Source organism: Macaca fascicularis, chromosome 20 (assembly GCF_037993035.2).
Source record: "Macaca fascicularis isolate 582-1 chromosome 20, T2T-MFA8v1.1".
In the NCBI taxonomy this organism is placed as follows: Eukaryota; Metazoa; Chordata; class Mammalia; order Primates; family Cercopithecidae; genus Macaca; species Macaca fascicularis.
The window spans coordinates 73230131-73249810 of record NC_088394.1 but is presented as its reverse complement, the minus strand read 5'-3'; the positions used below and the strand labels follow the sequence as shown (position 1 = coordinate 73249810).

The window sequence follows — 19680 nt, the reverse complement described above, 5'->3', positions numbered from 1 at the left end:
CCTGAGGAAGTGAATTCTTAATTTGATTTTAAGTAATGTAAATTCAGGTTTAAAAAGCCATATGTAGAAAGTGACTATCATATTGGACAATACAGCTCTAGTCACTGTGTTAAAAATAAACTGGGTAAGGGTGTGGGTAAAGTAGACCTTCAAGGCTTGTGAGGAGGGCCTGGCAGTGAGCCGTGTGTCTGGTGGCTTGGAACAGGGTGGTAGAAATGGAAGTGGCCATAATTGTTTAGATTCTGGAAATATTTTGAAGGCAATGCCAATATGTATAACCTAGTGGGAGATTTCTTGATAGAATGTGAGAGAAACAGAAGAGTCAAAGATGACTCGGATTTTTGACCAGAACTACTGGGAATATAGAGGTGTCATAGAGTGAGATGGGGACAGTGAAACATGAGACAGGTTTGGAGGAGCCGATGAAGAGCTTTTATTGTGGATGTGTTCAGTTTGTAATGCTTCATGAATTTGGTTTGCAAAAGTCATTAACATTTTTAGCATGTCGAGTTTTACTTGAAGGGGTATCCAGCCTATGAAATACCACTGGAGGACATAGCAAGTGACAGGACAGAATAGTGGATAGCATTGGGACTCTTTAAAATGTTGCCTAGTTCAAAAAAATCATATGCAGGCAACATGAGACCTTGGGGTCTCTGTGGTTGTTTCTTTTTTCCCTTAAATTAAGACTTAAGTCCAGGGAATTATAGATAAGGGGAAGTTATTTGAATATGCTGGTAAAAAGAGGGGGGAGGTAGAAACAAAAAAAGTGCAAACTCTGAGTTGCGTTTATTTTGAAAGGGAGCCTTCTCAAGGGGCTTTCATGGTCGTCAGAGCATGTAGTTGGCTATAATTACCCTTGAGTTCTGCGCTCCACCACAGAAGAAATAACACGTTCATGCAGCCTGTCTTATTTCACTCTGGAATCCCTGTGTTTTTTAGTTTTGCTTTGTTTTCCTGGTTCTTTCCAGCAGCCCCTTCTCTTGGGCCTGTGGCTTGGCATTGGCTACGACAGCTAGCCCTCCTTTTCTTTGGTCTGCCCTAGGGCCATTTTGGTGGCTGCCACATAGGCACTGGGTATGGGTTATGGCTTTTTCCTGGCTGTAAGAAGAAAAACAGTTTAGTTCTGAAAGGCTTTCTAAGTGTAGGTTTAATCGTTTCAGTGCTATCTCTCATGCTCCCATTTCACATAAGCGGCTCTCTTACCCACATTGATTGATTTCCCTCAAACTCAGGGTGACTCAATACAGTAACAGGTAGCGATGATGACCCTCATTCAGTTTGCTGGGAGGCTGCCATATGCTTTCTGCTAATGTCGGTGGCAGGTTCACGGGAAGATGTATATATTCTAGCTTATGAGCTGTATTAAGAGTTGGGAATGGTACACGTGCCCATAACTGGGGCAGCTGGTGGCGTTGGTGTTTCTAAGTAGTGTCCTAAATATTCTTCCATTCTCCTTTTGTGGGAAGAATTTTATGGTCTACAAGACCAAAATTACTGTATATATATATCTCTCTGGTTTCCCTATGTTTTCTTTTCTCAGTCCCATGGAAAGCTTTTCTTTTTTTGAGTGTTTCTGAAATATTTCTAAGCATATTCTTGCCATATTTTCTAACTGTAAAATCTACATGAAATGGAGTGTTTGGGGAATTAGGTACCTGGTTTGTTGAATTTTCAGGATTACAACAAGTAACGACAAACTTTTTTATTCCTCCTCTCTGGTTGTTTATATTTTTCACAAAATGTACGTGTTCACATTTCTATCTTAGGAAATAGAATGTGGCCACCAAAATGGAGTCACTTTGACCTTTCCCGATGTTTCACGACATTCCATTAGTGCCGTAATTCTGAATATCAACTTTAACTGTTAGAGCTGAAAGTAATCTGGTTCCATTTCTTTATAGGCTGGAAAACTGAGGCCTGGAGAATTTGACAGCCTTCCAATACCCATCAATGGCAAATCCAGGCCCAGGGTAGTGGTTAAGTTACTAGACTCAGAAATCAGGCCAGCTTGAGGCCTGTCTTTGTTCCTGGCCAGCTCTGTGACTTTAAAGCTTCAACAGCATCAGAAGCTTGCTCCGTTTTTTCAGCTAAATGGGTTTAGATGAAGAATTAGTTCAGTTTCCACCACTAAAATGGTAATAAAAGTATTAGTTCCCTATCTAAATAAATTTCTACAAACTTAGTGTGACTTAAGGCAACACACATTTATTATCTTATAGTTCTGAAAGTAGACATTTGAAAGGGCTAAAATCAGGCCAGGCATGGTGGTGGCTCATGCCAGCAATCCCACCACTCTGGGAGGCCGAGGCGGGCAGATCATCTGAGGTCAGGAGTTCCAGACCAGCCTGGCCAACGTGGTTGAAACGCTGTCTCTACTAAAAATACAAAAACTGGACGGATGTGGTGGCGCATGCTTGTAATCCCAGTTCCTCGGGAGGCTGAGACAGGAGAATTGCTTGAACCCAGGAAGTGGAGGTTGCAGTGAGCCGAGATTGCACCATTGCACTCCAGCCTGGGTGACAGAGGGAGACCCTGTCTCAAAAAAGAAAAAGAAAGAAACAGAGAGAGTGAGAGAAAGAAGGAGAGGAAAGAAGGAAAGAAAGAAAGGAAAGAAAAGAAAGGAAAGAAAGAAAGAACCAAAATCAGTGTGTCCGCAGGGTTTTGAAGGCCTTAGGGGAGAAGTCATTTTCTTGCTTTTTTCACCTTCTGGAAGCTGCCTGCATTCCTTGGCTCATGGCCCCTCCTTCATCTTCAAAGCCAATAACATTCTCCTAGGTCTTTCTCAAGCTGTAATTTCTCTGGTTCTCTTCTAAGCTCCTCTTTCCCATATAAGGACCCTTGTGACTATGTTAGGCCCATGTGGAAAATTTAGGACAGTGTCTGCATCTCCATTTCAATTGATGATGACCTCAATTGCATCTGTAACTTTAATTCTCCTTTGCTACACAACTTCACATATTCACAGGATCCCAAGATTAGGATGCGAATGTCTTTGGGGGCCATTATTCTGTGTACCACAGTCTAGCATGAGAATGAAATTATTTCATAGGTCTGGTTTGAGAATTTAATTGTCTATATATTTGAAAATTGCGATAGAGATGAAGAAGGTGGGCAGGCCTGGTGGCTCATGTCTGTAATCCCAGCACCATGGGAGACTGAGGTGGGTGGATCACTTTAGGTTAGGAGTTTGAGATCAGCCTGGGCAACAAAGCAAGAATGTGTCTGTACAATTAATCAATCACTAAAATATAAACAGCACTCATAGAAAATGCTTCAGTTAAGCATACACAGGACTTTGAAAAAGCAACTGTAAAGCAGTTTTTGAAAAGATGAAAAAGGTAGTAATGATGATATATTTTATAGAACTGCATGCACTAGGCAAAACCATCACTTTACATGTAGTTCCTCATTTATCCTTGAGAATAAGTCTATAGAGTCAAGTGCTTATTTGATTACTATTGTACAGGTGAGAAAACTGCAACTGAGAGGGATTCCATAACATGTCCATAGGGCATGAAACCAGGCATTTCAGGATGAAGATTTGAATCAGACTTGCTTTATTATAATCTTGATGTATTCTACACGATGGTTATTATTATCACTATCATGAGAAACCAGATCTATCACTTCCAAGCCAAGTGTTCTCTAACTGTTGCTACCTACCTGCTGTTAATGAACGCACATGAGTATCTGGATACTGTAGAAACTCCTCACTTACATAGTTGCTAAAACATTAACTTTGGTGTTACCAACTTCACTGGCCTCTACTTTCTGAGTAATTTCTCTGATTTCTGCTGCCCCAAAACATAATATTGTATACAACATCTTTGAATATTTTTGTTTTTATTGTATATCACCCTTACCAGCCCCTTTTTTTCTTTCAGGACATTTGCAAATCACTTTGGTGCCATCGAGTAGGCCACAGGTGTGAGACCAAGTTTATGCCTGCAGCAGAAGGGACCGTTTGTGGCTTGAGTATGGTAAACTGCATACTTGTTAGTTTTTAGCTCCAGAAATTTGATAAGGCATAGAATTCAAACTGTTTGTGTTGTGACCTTAGGATGGAATGCTTCGGCATTTTATGTCTCTGACTCCTCTTTATATTAACCAACATTATGTAGGAGCAATTATAAAGCTTAATGCTAACATAACCCAGATAGCTCAATTGTTTCAGAAGATTTTTTTTTCTTTTTTCTTTGTCTTACTGTTTTAGATGGTGTCTTGGCTCAAAATATCTCTATTTCAGTGAGCTAACAGGTTTCATTACATACCATTTTCCTTTTAAACTTATGGTATTTAAAAAGTCTCAGGGATCAGATGTCTTGTTAGTCAAGAAATGACTGTCCCTCCAGACCAAGGCTTCTGCTACTCAGCTCAACTCACAGGACCTGTCATTGAGCTTCTGACATGCCCTGTAGATTCCCATCATGTACAGTGACTTTCCTATTGAAGGGTAAGAGATTCCTCCACCTAGTGTGTACCTAAGGTCCTTTCGCTGGTGAGCATCTTCTACCCAGAGAACCACCTCCATTTTGAAAGATTATGGGAGATCTCAATATTTTGAATGAAGAACTCTCATATATTTCTATTTTTCTTCCTCTTCCCCAATAGAGTTTGGAGGGAGGGCAGGTTGCATTTGGGCTACTAGTAAATGATCCAGATTTGGGGAGTTCGTTTGAAAGACCAATCAAAGAGGAGCTATGAATGACAAGAGATAATGAGATGATACAGGTTTGCTGATCTTAATTATTGTCTCTGTCTCAAGGCAGTATAAACCTATACAGAAAAAAATGGTCATTGGTTGTTTAAAGTTATTTCAAGGCTGGGTGTGATAGCTCACACCTGTAATCCCAACACTTTGGGAGGCTGAGCAGGGAGGATTGCTTGAAGCCAGGAGTTCAAGAACAGGTAACATAGCGAGACCCTATCTCTACAAAATATTAACCAGGCATGGTGGTGCATGCCTGTAGTCCCAGCAACTTGGGAGGCTAAGGGAGGAGGACCGCTTCAACACAGGAGTTTGAGGCTGCAGTGTGCTGTGATTACACCGCTGTAGTCCATCCTGGGCCACAGAGTTAGGCCCTGTCTCTAAAAAAGGTATTTCATTCCACAATAATTTATTGACTACTAGATATGGGGAACAGGAGACTCTGGGGATATAGAGATGAATAAACCACAGTTGTATTTCTTTAAAAATTTACAGTCCAGGCGGGGCACAGTGGCTCATGCCTGTAATCCCATCACTTTGAGAGGCCAAGGTGGGTGGATCACTTGAGGTCAGGAGTTCAAGGCTAGCTTGGCCAGCATGGTGAAACCTTGTGTCTACTAAAAATACAAAAATTTGCTGGACACGATGGCGCATGCCTAAAATCCCAGCTACTTGGGAGGCTGAGGCATGAGAATTACTTGCATCCTGGAGGCAGAGGTTGCAGGAAGCCGAGATTGTGCCACTGAATTCCAACCTGGGTGACAGAGCGAGACTCTCTCAAAAATAAATTAAAAAAATAAAAATTTACAGTCTAGTAGGGGAAACACATACAGAAGCAAATAACGAATTCTCTCTTTAAACACACCTTCTCTAAGCAGTAGTTGCTATCAGGGCCCAGATGAAATGAGAGATGAATCTTGCTTGAGATTAGCTATGCACTTAAAATAAACCACAACAAGTGTGTGCATCAAGATGGTTGTTGGAGTTTGGGTTAAAGTTCTTCAGTTGGATGATAGAAAGGACTTTTCAGAGACAGGCCAACATCAGAGGCAAAGGCACAGATTTCTGATATTTGTTAGGACGCTTATTCACTATCTGTTAAAAAGGTTTGTAATTTTTAACTCTTTATTTTAAAGAAAATGAACATTTTAAAAATTGAGGAGTTATGTGCAATTTTTAATCTGATAGTGGTCTTAGGGAATCCCAAGGAGGACTGTTCTTGAAAATGTTAATAGAAATGTTATGGCCATGATGATACAAAACAATGAATTAGTGGAATAATTTAAAATATAAATACTGCTCAAGTCATTTTGACTTTTGAGGCATTACAACTTAGAACTTGTAACTTGAGGATTAGTGTTTTTTGTTTTTTGTTTTTTTTAAATTGAAAAAGCAATCGTATTACCTATAAGGGATATACAGGAAAATAATGAATGAGAAAAATAAGTGATACATCACTGAGGTCTAAAGATTGATTACATAAGCACCTCAGGTATCTACGTTCCGTGGGGAGTAAAATGTACTTGTGTTAGGCTTCAGTAAACAGAACATGAGATAAAGTCAGAAGTAAGAAAGCAAATGTCTTGATATCACTGCCACGCCACGTTATTTTAAAACACCAGGCTACAGTTATATACTGGTGAAAAGCCCTTAACTGTAATGTCATGCTCAACAGAAAGCATCTTAATAAGTTCCATCCATCATCACTCCAGTGAAATAATTATTACACTCATATATGGGTTCCTCAGAATCTTCCTTCACCAGGAGATATAACTGGCTGCTTGTTAGACTGTAAATTTCATGAGGGCCAGTGCCCTGGTTTTACTCTTGTTTCATCTGGAGTGTCTGACACACAGTAGCAGGTACTGAATGTTTCATTTGTTTCTCTGTAACTGGAACCCAACTCTGTCCTTCCTCTTCCTTCTCTAGTCCTTTGTCCTTCAGCGCTATTTGTACTGTGAATACTCAGCCAACATGTGGCAGTATGAAAGCCACTTACTTTTTTATCTAGAGATACGTGTACACGGAAAGACAGGTTTGTACATGCTGTCTATAAAAAGATACTGGCCCAAGTCATGGCCATTCAATTGGAAATTAGATGTAGTGCCAGAAATATGTATGCTGGGCCTGGGCATGGTGGCTCATGCCTGTAATCTCAGCACTTTGGGAGGCCTAGGCGGGCAGAGCGCTTGAGGTGAGGAGTTTGAGACTACACTGGTCAACATGGTGGAATTCCATCTCTACTAAAAATACAAAAAATTACCCAGGCATGATGGTACATGCCTGTAATCCCAGCTACTCAGGAAGCTGAGGCAGAAGAATTACTTAAACCCGGGAGGTGGAGGCTGCAGTGAGCCGAGATCGTGTCACCGCACTCCAGCATGGGTGACACAGTGATAACCTGTCTAAAAAAACAACAAAAAAAAAAAAAAAGAAAGAAAGAAAAGAAAAATATGTATGTGTGAAAAGATGGAGCTGGGCACAGTGGCTCACACCTATAATCCCAGCACTTTGGGAGGCCAAGGTGGGTGTATCACCTGAGGTCAGGAGTTCAAGACCAGCCTGGCCAACGTGGTAAAACCCCGTCTCTACTAAAAATACAAAAATTAGCTGGGCGTAGTGGCAGGCGCCTATAGTCCCAGCTGCTTGGAAGGCTGAGGCAGGAGAATCGCTTGAACCCGGGAGGCGGAGGTTGCAGTGAACCGAGATGGCACCACTGTACTCCAGCCTGGGCAACAAGAGTGAAACTCTGTCTTAAAAAAAAAAAAAAAAAAAAAAAAAAGGATAAACTTACAGGTGTACATATTGTAAATTTGCATTTTCTATGTAGAATTTTACCTATACATGTGAATGTGTGCAAATCTGTGTGTACATTCCTATATATTCCTGATTTCTACACTGATTAAAAAGCCAAAGGGAAACAATCTGATAGCAGCCTAACCTAATACTAGAATGAATACTGAAGTAATAGAACATCAAATTAATTGAATGACTGGAAGAGATCTAAACACATTTTCCAAAAAGAAATTAGATTAGAATTAAGGTACATTGGTCAGCAGTTTGCCTCCAAGATGAGAAGTAGAAGTGTCCTGCTTAGAATTTCTGGCTACTGAGTTAAATCCAGTCTCTTATACTTGCATAGTTACTTGAATAGCTCTGTTTGGGTAGTTTGTGTCACTCTGAGCAGGTTAGCTAGTATTTCTTTGCTAAATTTCTCTTACTGAGAAAAATGGTTTTTAACTCAGTGCTTTGCAAGGATTAGATAAGATACTGCATGTGAAGCTCTCTGCACCATTTTTGGCACATAGGAGCAACTTGATAACCTGTGGCTGCTGCCGCCGTTACTGTTATTGGCTATTGTAATTTTGTCTCAGCCACTGAACTCAGTCCAGTAGAGTCCTCGTGATTCCTGGTAGAAAAGATGCATGCTTATGGTAGACAAAATCCTCAAATGACCAATTGCCTTCCCCAAAAAGTTCTCAGTAGTGTTGTATGATTTCATGCAAACTCTGAAATGGCAATTAATCCGGGGAAAAGAAAAATGAAAAACAGAAGAATTAATCAGCACATGGCAAGAATTTGAAGAAAGGAAGCAATATCTTAACCTAGACAAAGTGCACTAGCAACCAAACCACACAATAAACAGTCATGAAGCCAAATGTCTCACAGGGGAAAAGTGAAGATTTGAAAGTAAAACAACCTTCCCATAATTCTGTAACCGATCCCCCGATTCCTCAGCAAAACCTGGCATGGTCCAAACCCCAGCCCTTTGGATCTAATTGCAGAGGCCTTCAGAAAAGAGCAGTTATGCTAAGTCATGCAGAACTTGCTCATAATCAAAGCACTGCAGGGGTCGGGGGTAGGGGGTAGGGAACAACAACAAAAAACAAAACAAAAACTAAAGAAACACTACCAGAGGCTAATGCATCCCCTGGGGAGAGATGACCAGGAAAGCCGGGAATTTGTTACAAAGGAGAACTAAAATGGAAAGGTTAGTACAGAAAATAGCTCTCCATCTAGCTTGTACAGATCATGGGCAAATGAAACTCCCTGGGCTGATTCATCAAAGACACTGAAAGAGCTCAAAGTCATCAGAGCATCTGAAGTGGGCACCTTTTATGTAGACAAAAGGAAAAAGGATGCTATCTGAAGAGAACAATTTGTATAGACTGACTTGTTTAGTTTCATAAGAAATGCTCTATAGTGATGGGTTTGGAATAAACAAAAATATAATGTATGTATAATTGTATCTGTTTTATGATAAGATATTCAGAATGATAAATTGTGTTAATATCTTACCTGTTACTTCTTGAATGAGTGATCCCAATTGTTTATTCAGAATGATAAATTGTGTTAATATCTTAACTGTTTCTTCCTGGATGAGTGATCCCAATTGTTCTTTCAGTAGCGTTGTCTCTAAGTGGCAAGGCAGGCTTCGTTGTAACTTTATACTGACTCCCTTGGCTGGTAGGTGAAATCTTATCATCTGAACATGTCACCTCTACAGCTCACAAAGCGTATCATACTCAGCCTGTTGGTGAGCAACGCTACTTCTCTACAGATGTCAGCCTTTCAGAATGTATGTGGTCAATGCAGAGTAGTTGAGTGTTTTTAGAGCACAGCAAAGGAATTTATCAAGGTATCAGGCATTTTCCTTTTCTCCCAACAGACCTGTTTTTCCTGTTACTGTGCAGGTGTTGGCAACTCCCTGTGCTTTCCCAGGTGGTGTCTGACAGGAACCATCTTAAACGTTCTTTTCACAGTGGTGTCGGCAAGGCCAGTGCGTAAAGTTTGGGGAGCTGGGGCCCCGGCCCATCCATGGCCAGTGGTCCGCCTGGTCGAAGTGGTCAGAATGTTCCCGGACGTGTGGTGGAGGAGTCAAGTACCAGGAGAGACACTGCAATAACCCCAAGTAAGGCTCCAGCAGAAAGGTAGTTTTGCAAGGCATTAACCTTCAGCCTGTCACACACCGGTTTTTCTTGTTCATACTTTAATAAGTTTTTTAAATTTTTAATTATTTTGGGTACATCATAGTTATACATATTTATGGGGGTACATGTGATGTGTTGATGCAGGTGTACAATGTGGAACAATCAAATCAGCATAATGAGATATCCATCACCTCTAGGCTTTATTGTTTCTTTATTAAAAAACATTCCAAAATCATTTCTTTATTAGGCACATTTCATGGTTTCAGTTATTTTAAGATATGCAATAAATTATTGTTAATGATAGTCACCCTATTTGTGTTACTGAATACTAGATCTTATTCATTCTAACTTTTTTTTTGTACCCATTAACCATCCCAACATTACCGTTCTCCCTCCCCACTACCCTTCCCAGCTCTATCAATCCATTCTCTAGCTCTAGCTCTGAGTTCAATTTCTTTTTTTTTTTTTTTAGCTCTCACATGGGAGAAAATGCAATATTTGTCTTTCTCCATTTGGCTTATTTCACTTAATGTAATGTCCTGCAGCTCCATTCATCTTCAGTATGCTACCAACTTAAATTGTGTTGTAAATTAAATTAAATTAAATGTTTTCCAAGCTTCTATCACATTGATCACAGGATTTCATTTTTATAATGGCTGAATAGTACTAAATAGGATTCGTAGTATGAAATAGGATTAATACTATCATAATAGGCTGAATACTATTAATTTGAATAATACTATTATACTATATTATATATAATTACTATTCATATATAGCATATACAATACTATATCGTATATGTAAGACTATATATAATAGTATTAATATATAGTATCTATACTATCTAGTAGCATTAATAGGATGAATGGATAAAGAAAACATGGCACACTATTCAATTATGTATATGTGCCACATTTTCCTTATTTATTCATGCATTGAGGGACTCTTAGGTTACTTCCGTGTCTTGGCTATTGTGAATAATGCTGCAGTGAACATGGGAATACAGATATCTCTATACACTGATTTCCTTCCTTTGGGGTATTCCTTCCTTTTGGGATTGCTGGATCATATGGTAGTCCTACTTTTAGTTTTTTTGAGGAACCACCATACTAATTTACATTCCCACCAACAGAACACTGTTTTATTTTTTTGGTATTTCTTTTTTTATATTATTTTACTTTAAGTTGTGGGATGCATGTGCTGAACGTGCAGGTTTATTACCTAGGTACATATGTGCCATGGTGGTTTGCTGCACCTATCAACCCATCATTTAAGCTTTAAGCCCCGCATTCATTAGGTATTTGTCCTAAAGCTCTCCCTCCCCTTGCCCCCCACCCCCCAACAGGCCCTGGTGTGAGAAAACACTGTTTTAAAGTGCCATTTTCTTCCATCCAGTTAGTAACAATCAACCAGAGTTGTACTGTTCGCTTGTAAAGTCCATGTGCACCGAGGGAAGGTGTGGTGGGCAGAAACCAAAACACAGCAAAGGAGTCATTCTCTATCGGACTGTGATGATCCAGTAAGACTCTGAGCTACTCTATTCATCTAAACTAGGGTTCTACCGTCATATAATTAAATACTTGTGATACTGTAGAACAGAAAAGTTTGGCCGGCAAACCTCGTGAGTCTCTCAAACGGGTGAACTGCAGAAAGTATGCTGATTTTTGCCTTGCAGGAATGTACATCAACACGTGTTGACAGATCTGCCTGACTTTTCAAGAGAAACCAGAAATAACGGAAAAATGCTGCATGTGAAATTTCCCAATTTTAAAAATATTGACAGCAAATTCAATTTTCTTTAAAGACAGAAAAACCCGCTGTGACAACTAGTCCGATCAGCTGTGGATTGAAAGTGGCCTGTGGTCACCTGTGGGCGCTCTTTGGTCTGGTCATACTGGAATCTGAACTGCAGTTTGTGCTCTGTGAACATGAAGGTGGTTTCATGTTACTTTTTTTTTCTTTTAGACGGAGTCTCGCTCTGTTGCCCAGGCTGGAGTACAGTGGCACGATCTCAGCTCACTGCAAGCTCCGCCTCCCGGGTTCACGCCATTCTCCTGCCTCAGCCTCCCGGGTAGCTGGGACTACAGGCGCCCGCCACCACGCCCGGCTAATTTTTTGTATTTTTAGTAGAGACGGGGTTTCACCTTGTTAGGCAGGATGGTCTCAATCTCTTGACCTCGTGATCCACCTGCCTCGGCCTCCCAAAGTGCTGGGATTACAGGCTTGAGCCACCGCGCCTGGCCGGTTTTATGTTACTTTTATATGCTCTAACTCCCACATGAAACACATGTGAGATGTAGATTTTCCAATTGGCAGGATGATATAGAGAGAGCCCAGGTTTTGGCGATAGATAGAAAGACTCTAAACCGTATGTCTGCCACTTCTTAACTCTGTGGCTTTGTAAAAGTCATTTGACCTGGGTTTATGTACAAAAAAATGTAGAAGATAACCTTGGAAGGTTGGATGAGGATTAGAAATTGCATCTGTAGGATGCCTGACAGACTGGGGAACATTCCGTGGGCATTCAACAAAAGGTTCTGGGATCTGTGTGGTTTTTATCATCCTCATCCCAAGCTCACCGGGAGGACGGGGTCACAGAGGTCAACCCACCAAAGGAGCGTGGAGAGGCAGAGCCTTTACTGATGACACTGACCTTTGAAGAATGTGATGGGGTGAGAAGAATGTGATGGAACCTTGGAAAACATTTAATTTACAACACGATTTAAGTTGGTAGCATAGTGAAGAGGATGAGAACATAGACTCTGAAGTTTGACAGACCGTTTTTGCATCCTGACCCTAACACTTCTGATCTATGACCATAGACAACTTAGTCTTCCTGCTCCAGATTCCTCATTTATAAAAACGGGATAATGATAGCACCTACGTCAACTGAGTTAATGTTTGCAAAGTGCCTTAGAAAAGGGTCTGACATGTCATTAACATTGCATAACTATTTGGTAAATTGAGAAATAATGACACTAGAGCAAAAGGAAATTTTTAAAAAGATGAATAGTACTGCATTTGAATCAGCAGTCTGAGTTAGATAAAAAGTCAATTTTTTTCCCCAAAATATAAAGCAGAATTTGGAGACACTTGGACCATCACGTGTTAGGTGCTACTTGGAATATCGCAGGCTAAAATAGATCTTTTCAATTTCAGCACTATTGACATGGGCTGGAAAATTCTTTGTTGTGGAGGTTTGTGCTGGACATGGTAAGATGTTTAGCAGCATCCCTGCCCTTGACCTACTAATGCCAGTAGGGTCCACTCTTCTTCCCCCCACCCACCAAACTGTGACAATCAAAAATGTCTCCGGACATTGCCAAATTTCCTATATGAGACAAAATCATCTCTGATTGAGACTCACAGATGTAATCAGACCCAGTGACTGAATATAATGATAAGGAGGCTGGTGATGCATTTGCAACTTATACCGGGTTATTGTTTTAGTAACAATATTAAAACAATGATGTTGTTTCAGTATCTCCTGGTTTAAGCAGGAGGGTAGTTTCTACCCTCCTGATACTTTGAATGCAACCATGTCTTAAGTTGAATTGTTAAAATCATCATATTACTTTGCATTTTTGAAGCATAGTTCATGGATCTGGTTTTCATACATTACAACATTTTACAATCTCGATATTTTCCCAAGAAAGACATAGATTACCTAATTCAATAGCTCTGCTGGTAAAATGCATGAATGACACCCCTGAGATTTAAATTAAAACCTCTCATATCTGTAGGATTGAGAGCTCTCATTATAATAGGGCATTGTTCATGGAAACAACATATTGTAATTTAGAGATGCCTAAAAGAAGAATTAATCACTAATGTATTTTCATTCAGTGCAGTTTTATCATTTTAAACAAAATTAAAAATAAATCAGGATACTGTTTACTTTATGCATGAAGCCAAAAATAAGTAGATGATAGGTGATCCCGAGACAATTGAATTAATTGTTCTCTCTCTGTTCTTATTTCACTCTGTTGCAGTAATGCTGGTTTTTTCTCCCTGTTTCAAGTTATGGATTTCTTTCTTGCTTCAGTTTAAGTATTTGGTTCTATTAATATCGCTCAGTGTAGCCATTTTCATTGTCTCATCCAAGAAGCAGTGTGAGGTTTCTGTTTCATATAAAGGTGTTTTTCCCAGAACAGATTTTATTTCATAAAAAATGAATGATTCTTGGCTGATTCATAGATTTACCAATTTTTTGTTGACGGCTATCTGGCTCTGGAATGGCCAATGCCAGGTACACAGGGACGTCCTTTGTCCCATGTAAGTGGTAAACAATGTTAACTGATGGAAGCCCTGTTTTTCGCTGAGCCCTCCTATGCCTCAGGGACCTTCCCAATATCCTTCTGTAGGCATTTGTTCCAAATCAGGTTAGAAGTGACACATGAGTTGAAACCTGCTGCCTAATCCAGTTATTTCACAGATGAGTAACCAAGGGAGGCAGAGGGCCCCATTCAGAGTAGCAACTCTTGCTCAAGTCCCCATGCTGGTAATGGCAGAGTCAGATTAAGATCCCATAGTCTTAATCCTTTGACATTTTTCGTTTTTTTCTGGTTATTTGTTTATTAAATTATCACCCCATAAGGGAGCCCTAGTGAAATTTCTATAAACTCTCCAAGAAAATTATTAGTGATGTGGTAAGGTGTTCTAGAACTTTCCTAAAACATGAGTCTATTTGAGAAAGAATTGTCTGCTAACTCTAACGCAACTTAGCACATGGAGTTAGGAGGAAAATCATGGCCCCAGAAGAATAATTGAATCTAACTGGTGGTGTATTTTCCAACCAGTAATTTTGAGGCTCAGCTGGTTATCAGAATCACCAGGTGTGTTTTTAAACATACTGATTTCTGGATCTTCCATATCAGGTACTGTTATTGAGAAAGTGGGTGGAGGTCCCCAGGAATCTGTATATGTATATAGTTTAACAGAGCTCTCTAAGTGATTTTAATACTTATCCAAGCAACATCATTTTAAATATTTGTAGTCAGGACTTGATAAATGATACAGAAGCAAATGCTGGTATGTTCTTTATAGCTGTCTAATATAAGGACAAAATCATGTGCCTAGGTTTTTGTTTTCTATTTCTATGTTTCTTTGTAATATTAAAGAACTTCTCACACCAAGACATATCATGATAGAATTTTCTGTTAAGTTAGGCTAACACTCATGTTCAAAGGTGCAAACAAATATTGTCTATATTTTTATGGAAATGCCCAAATGCTTGCCAGCAATTACTTTTGATCACTTTGACCATATCCCATAATTAAAAATGAAATGTAATAGTATATAAAAATCAGATCACATAATACTCAGCACAGGGTGGGTACTCAATACAAAAGCATAAGGCATTTATAAATAGTTATAATTTATTCTAACTCTGCCCTAGGTACTGCCCTACATTCTTTACAAAGTTTAGGTCAGTTAATTGTCACAGTTGTTCCTATTTTGCAAATGAGGAGGTTAAATAAAATCACCTAAAATTGAGCTGGGAGGAGTCAGAGAATACTGTGTTTAAATCAGGGTCTGGCCAGGTTTGATGGATCATACTTGTAATTCTAGCACTTGGGGAGGCCAAGGCAGGAGGACTGCTTGAGGCCAGGATTTTGAGACCAGTCTGGGCAACACAGACCTTCGTCTCTATAAAAATTTCAAAAATTTGCCAGGCATGGTGGCACATGTCTGTAGTCCTAACTACTCAGGAGGCTGAGGTAGGAGGATTGCTTGAGTTCAGGAATTTGAGACTGCAGTGAGCCAAGATTGTGCCACTTCACTCCAGCCTGGGTGATAGAGCAAGACTCTGTATCAAAAATTAAAAAAAAAAAAAAAAGAATCTGCCTCATTGTAAAAGGCCAGCTCCCTAAACATTGCACCTTATTCATCTTTCTTTCCATGCCTGGCCCCATGGCCTAAGAACTCAGTTAAATGCAGGCATAGTTAAGTAGGAAAAAAATCCTGGACTGAGTCCACAGGCCTGAGCTTGAGCTCGTCTCTGTTTCTTTCTAGCTGCGTGACCCTCATTCAACAAGTTTTGTGAGCTCTTGTCAGCTGGTTCCCACTTCATCTATAAAAGGAGGACAATGGCTGTATGAATTTGGTGGTCTTTTCCACATTACAAGTTCTATAAGTCGATAAAGTAACACCTTGCAGTCCTCTTTCCCTTCATTAACTTCATAGGGTCCAAATGAGGTTTGTTAAATCTCAGAGAGTCTTAAACTGAGAAATTAGTTTTAAATACGCCTTGTAAAGATGACCAGGAATATTGAGGCTATGATATAGCACTTTAAGATTTTTCTAAGTGCTTTTTAGATAATCATTTAAGAAGTCTTCAGGGATCTGATTTATCACAATGGCTGCTGCATGTTTAAGTAGTTGCTCTAGAGTGTTTTGAAATAGCATAAAACTCTCATTCTGGCAGTGTGACATTTCCCGTTCCTGTTGAATCCATTTTAGCATGCAGCTATAGGAGGACTGGATAAATTATGCTGAAGCAATTCCAGGGCTGTTTTAGAGCATACTTGTGCTTCCTAAAAAGACAAGGAATTTTAATCACATAAATTTATTAACCTGGAGCCGCCTTTCATGTTACATGTTGGCATCAAATCTTTATACAAGATGATCCATAGTTGAGTTTTGGCCTTCAGAGAAAACTCCAAATGGGAGGAATGAAAAGAAACCACAGCTCTGTGCACAGAGTAAGCTGGATACAATGATATGGGTAACTTTCAATGTGGTGGTGCTCTTTTTTCCTTTATTTTGCTTTCTGGTTTTTGCAGATTAGACTCTGCCTACCAAGATCTTAAATCACAATTATTTATGATCATAATTATTTATGTTCTAATGGAATTATTTATTACATCATAATTATTTATGTTCTAATGGAATTCCCTACTCTGGAAATCCATTTCCCATTGTGCTTGGCAGGAAAGGAGTAGGCCACCTGCAAAGCTGAGAAGTGATAATGCTGATGAAAACAAGAGAATGTTTTCCCTCTGGGTTCAGAATCAATCAGAAGGAACACACAACAGTCATATTATAATCAAAATATCTCAATGACTGACAGCTGAATTGAAGAGAGCAGCAAATGGTGCTTTCTGTTCCTTCTCCCCAATGTGCTGACATTCTCTGCAATAGCAGGTGCATGGCAAAGTGTGGGAAGATAATGAGAGTGTTAGAAAATGGGAGAAAGCTGGGGAGGTAGCTTGGGTCCATGTTTGAACAGCTTTTGATGCCAAAAGATAGGGTGTGTGCAGGTAGCACGCAAGCAAACATATACAGTAAAAGAACATTTAGGTGTGTTTACAGATTTCCCTAACAGAGGAGCTAATATGATGAGGGTCAAGAAAATCCCTTCAGTTACAACAGCAGTCTCCAGTTTCATCCAGGTTGCTGTGAATGCTATTATTTCATTACTTTTTACGGCTTAGTAGTAGTCCATGATCTATATACACCATATTTTCTTTACTCGTTGATTGATGGGCATCTGGGCTGGTTCCATATTTTTGCAATTGCAAATTGTGTTGTTTATCAGGAATAGAAAACCAAACATTGTATGTTCTCACTCATATGTGGGAGCTAAGCTATGAGGACACAAAGGCATAAGAATGATACATTGGACTTTGGGGACTCAAGGAGAAAGGGTAGGAGGTGGCAAGGGATAAAAGACTACACATTGGGTACAGGGCACACTGATCGAGTGAGGGGTATACTAAAATCTCAGAAATGTTTACTAAAGAACTTATTTAACCAAACAACCTATTGAAATAAAAAAATTAGAAATTAAAAAATTGTTCTACCATAAAGACATATGCACATATATGTTCATTGTAGCACTATTCATTATAGCAAAGGCATGGAATCAACCTAAATACACATCAACAGTAGACTGGATAAAGAAAATGTGATACATATACACCATGGAATACTATGCGGCCATAAAAAAGAGTGAAATCATGTCTTTTGCTGTCAGACAGATAGAACTGGAGGTCATTCTCCTAAGGCAACTTAAGGCAGGAACAGAAACCTGAATATCACATATTCTTCCTTATAAATGGGAGCTAAACACTGAGTATATATGGGCACAAAAAAGAGAACAACAGATATTGAGGGTGGAGGGTTGGAGGAGGGAGAGGATTGAAAAACTATGTATCAGATATTATGCTTATTACCTAGGCGATGAAATAGTCTGTACACCGGACTCCTGTGAGACGCAATTTACCTGTATAACAAACCTTTACATGTACCCCTGAACCTAAAATAAAAGTTTTAAAATTTTTTTTTAATTTAAAAACAAAAGAATATTCTTTCAGGCTGGATGCAGTGGTTCACACCTGTAATCCCCACACTTTGGGAGCCTGATGCGGGTGGATCACTTGAGTTGAGGAGTTTGAGACTGGCCTGGGCAGTATGGTGAAACCACATCTCAACAAAAAGTACAAAAATTAGCCAGGTGTAGTAGTGCATGCCTCTAGTCCCAGCTACTTGGGAGGCTGAGGTAGGAGGCAGAGCCAGAGAGGTGGGGAGGCAGCAGTGAGCCGAGATCATGCCACTGCATTCCAGCCTGGACAACAGTGTGAGACCCTGTCTCAAAAATAATAAAAAGTAAATATTATTTCAACAGTGTTTAGGGAAATTGACAGAATGTAAAAATTAGATTGGTGATGGCAAATAAATTTGATTTGGCATGCCAATTTTAATGAGGGAGCCGTGGTAAAGAAAAGAACTAGAAAAAAAGATTCCCTGATTGATTAGTTAGATTCAAGAAGGAAAGTGGTAAATTGTATGCTATGTACTTCCATTCCTGTAATAGACTGTGCATTTGCATACGCTGTGGCAATGCTCATCCTGATTGCCTCTCTTTCTATTATTGTATGTGACTAACAGTGAACCCTTTGATTGCTAACATTAAAGTTCATTAATTTCATTTTTAGGCCTCAGTATGGTGGCAAATTCTGTCCAGGTTCTAGCCGTATTTATCAGCTGTGCAACATTAACCCTTGTAATGAAAACAGCTTGGATTTTCGGGCTCAACAGTGCGCAGAATATAACAGCAAACCTTTCCGTGGATGGTTCTACCAGTGGAAACCCTATACAAAAGTGGAAGGTAATGTGGTCTCTATGACATTCAAATAAGTCTCTATGTGGATAATAATGTGATTGAACAATACAGAAGAAATTGTTGCCTGTATCAAAGAGTTTCCATGTTTACCTTTCATTCCCCAGACCCATCCTGGCCCAGTGTTTCATTCCATGGGTTTTGTTTATTTTTCTACTATATATTTTTTTTTTTCCCATAAGATACCTCTTGTCTCCCACATCTGTAAACCCAAGGTTTCATATGTTTGGAATGTACTTATGTTTCTCAACTTACCTTTGACATTTTGGCAATTAAGTCTCCCAGGGATCTTAATTGAAATGGGTATGAAGTGTCCAGACCAAAAACTCATGAAACCATATATACCCCATAGAGGCACCATACACAGTAACTGACATGTCAGTTAATTACAAGCATGGCAAGGCCTGTTTGTAAAGTGTGTGCATGCATGCAGACACACACACAGAATCATATATAAAAATTAGACTAAGTTCTTGGTACTTACTATACTTAAAGTTATTATGGCTTGTATTTTACTTTTTAAATTAATATGTCTTTATTTTGACTGAATAATGAAACATTAGTTACAGCAGAACAGTTTAATGTAGTTGCTTTTGCCTATGTAGAATAAGCTGTCATCATTCTAGTTGTTTCATTACTTCTATCCATTTGATTTATCAAAACTTATTCATGCTGTCTTGAAACAGGATTGTATGCGAATCCCAACTGCCCATGTGTAGACTGGAAAGAGACTAAGTTTAATGACAATTCATGGGCTGTTTTGTGCAAAAGCTCAACATGAACCTATATTAATCAGTGATCATAAAGGAAGCTTATATAATTACAGGCATCATTATAACAAGTAGAGCCTCCAAATCAAACGAGAGGATTGTGCAGCTTTGCTCAGTATCAGCCCAGCCATTTCAGGAGCA

General features: G+C 39.4%; 1 protein-coding gene across 2 annotated transcripts in view; it reads left to right on the top strand.

Moving 5' to 3' along the window:
* ADAMTS18 (ADAM metallopeptidase with thrombospondin type 1 motif 18) overlaps positions 1-19680 on the top strand; it is a 152355-nt gene that overhangs the window by 90394 nt on the left and 42281 nt on the right. For both annotated transcript variants that reach the window (XM_005592600.4, XM_005592601.4), the window contains exons 11-13: positions 3888-3983; positions 9475-9623; positions 18585-18757. In XM_005592600.4, coding sequence (XP_005592657.3) covers positions 3888-3983; positions 9475-9623; positions 18585-18757 — 418 coding nt within the window. The remainder of the gene's footprint in view (positions 1-3887; positions 3984-9474; positions 9624-18584; positions 18758-19680) is intronic.